The sequence below is a fragment of the Olea europaea genome, unplaced genomic scaffold, assembly GCF_002742605.1.
Source record: "Olea europaea var. sylvestris unplaced genomic scaffold, O_europaea_v1 scaffold29437, whole genome shotgun sequence".
Classification (NCBI taxonomy): domain Eukaryota; kingdom Viridiplantae; phylum Streptophyta; class Magnoliopsida; order Lamiales; family Oleaceae; genus Olea; species Olea europaea.
In genome coordinates, this window is record NW_019248040.1 from 1 (window position 1) to 1,392 (window position 1,392).

The 1,392-nt window shown below is 34.0% G+C and overlaps 1 protein-coding gene across 1 annotated transcript; it reads right to left on the reverse strand.

The window, feature by feature from the left end:
• Positions 1-56: 56 nt before the first annotated feature.
• Positions 57-1,386, reverse strand: LOC111384585 (probable lactoylglutathione lyase, chloroplastic). The gene is made up of 3 exons (XM_023008886.1): positions 1,341-1,386; positions 334-441; positions 57-240 (listed from the first exon to the last, which is right to left on the reverse strand). Exons 1-3 carry the CDS (start codon positions 1,377-1,379, stop codon positions 94-96), a joined length of 294 nt encoding a protein of 97 aa, XP_022864654.1. The 5' UTR covers positions 1,380-1,386; the 3' UTR covers positions 57-93.
• Positions 1,387-1,392: the final 6 nt, after the last annotated feature.

Here is a 1,392-nt window from a genome sequence, read left to right on the forward strand (position 1 = left end):
CCTCTAACGCTATTCAAAAACAAAGTCACGAAATTTATAGCAGCAATATTTTGGTCTATTAATAATTAAGTGATGAAAATTGAAAAGAAAAGGTCATACCGACTTCCAACCATCAGGATCAAGACATGCAGTAATCTTGGTATCAATGCCAGGTAAAGGTCCAGGTTCTCGGGTAATTACACCCCCACATAGCTCAATTGCTTCTGCAGTTTTATAAACATCGTCTGTGCCTATTGCAATCTGTTCGAAATTCATAATTAGTCGACTTATTCAATTTTATCATGTCAAGCATAACCGAGTTAAAATAATGCTAGGGAAATGAAGAGAGTCTACCTGACCATAAGCATTTCCTTTCTCGTATTCAGTAACACCATAATTGTAGGTCAACTCCAAGACAGTATTTGTATCTTCTGGACCATAGCCCATCATCGCTATTGTATACTGCAGAGAGGACCAAGAGCTCACATCAGTACACAAGGATCTCCAAACGTGCATACACAGAAAGATATGCACACAGCAAATTATGCAACCAGGATATACTAAACATGTTTGGTTAAGCTTAAAAAGGAAGTAGAAGCTACTTTTAAGTAACTTTTGGTCCCAAATTAATTTGGATATATTACTTTTTCTTACTTGTAAGTAAAAACAATTCTTATTTTGAAAGTAATAATTACCTTGCTTTCAAAACAAGTAACTTACTTATTTGAAACTTTGACTAACAAAAAACTCATTTTTTTAAAACTTACCGACTTCCTCATTAACTAAACTTTTTAAGGTTAGCCAAACACGCTTTAATTTTAAATCAAAGACAAACTAGGAATGAATTAAGTGTAAAATGACAATGACTTGTATCAAAATGCAACTACTAGGGGAAAGCTAGCTGTATGACAAAGAATTGGTAAATGAATCACATAGAGATTCCCAACCCCATAAATTAGCAAACTGTTAATCAAATCTGCATTAATTATTAGAGCGCAACATACCAAAAAAAGTGTTGGCGTACTACATCACAAAATCAATTTAAGATTTATAAGTTTGCAACGATTAGGGATGTTCTGATTCTAAATAAGAATGTTAAAAAAGTTAAGTGAGCAAATTAAGAATCACACAACAGAAATCTTTTAACATGTACTGGAAACCAGATGGCACTTTAAAATTGCAACAAAAAGCATCAGGTAAGATACCGGGAAACAGTGGCACACAAGCAAAAGCCTAGACAAAATAAAAATCTCGGGCACGTGACAATTGAAAATTCCAATACTCACACAAGGACAAAATATTTATCACAATCTTCTGACTTCTCTATCAACTTGACCTAATAATGGAAATGTCAGTATTACCTTATATTCAGGATTATCTCGCTTGCGAAGAAGCTCCATGCCAAAGGCCTAA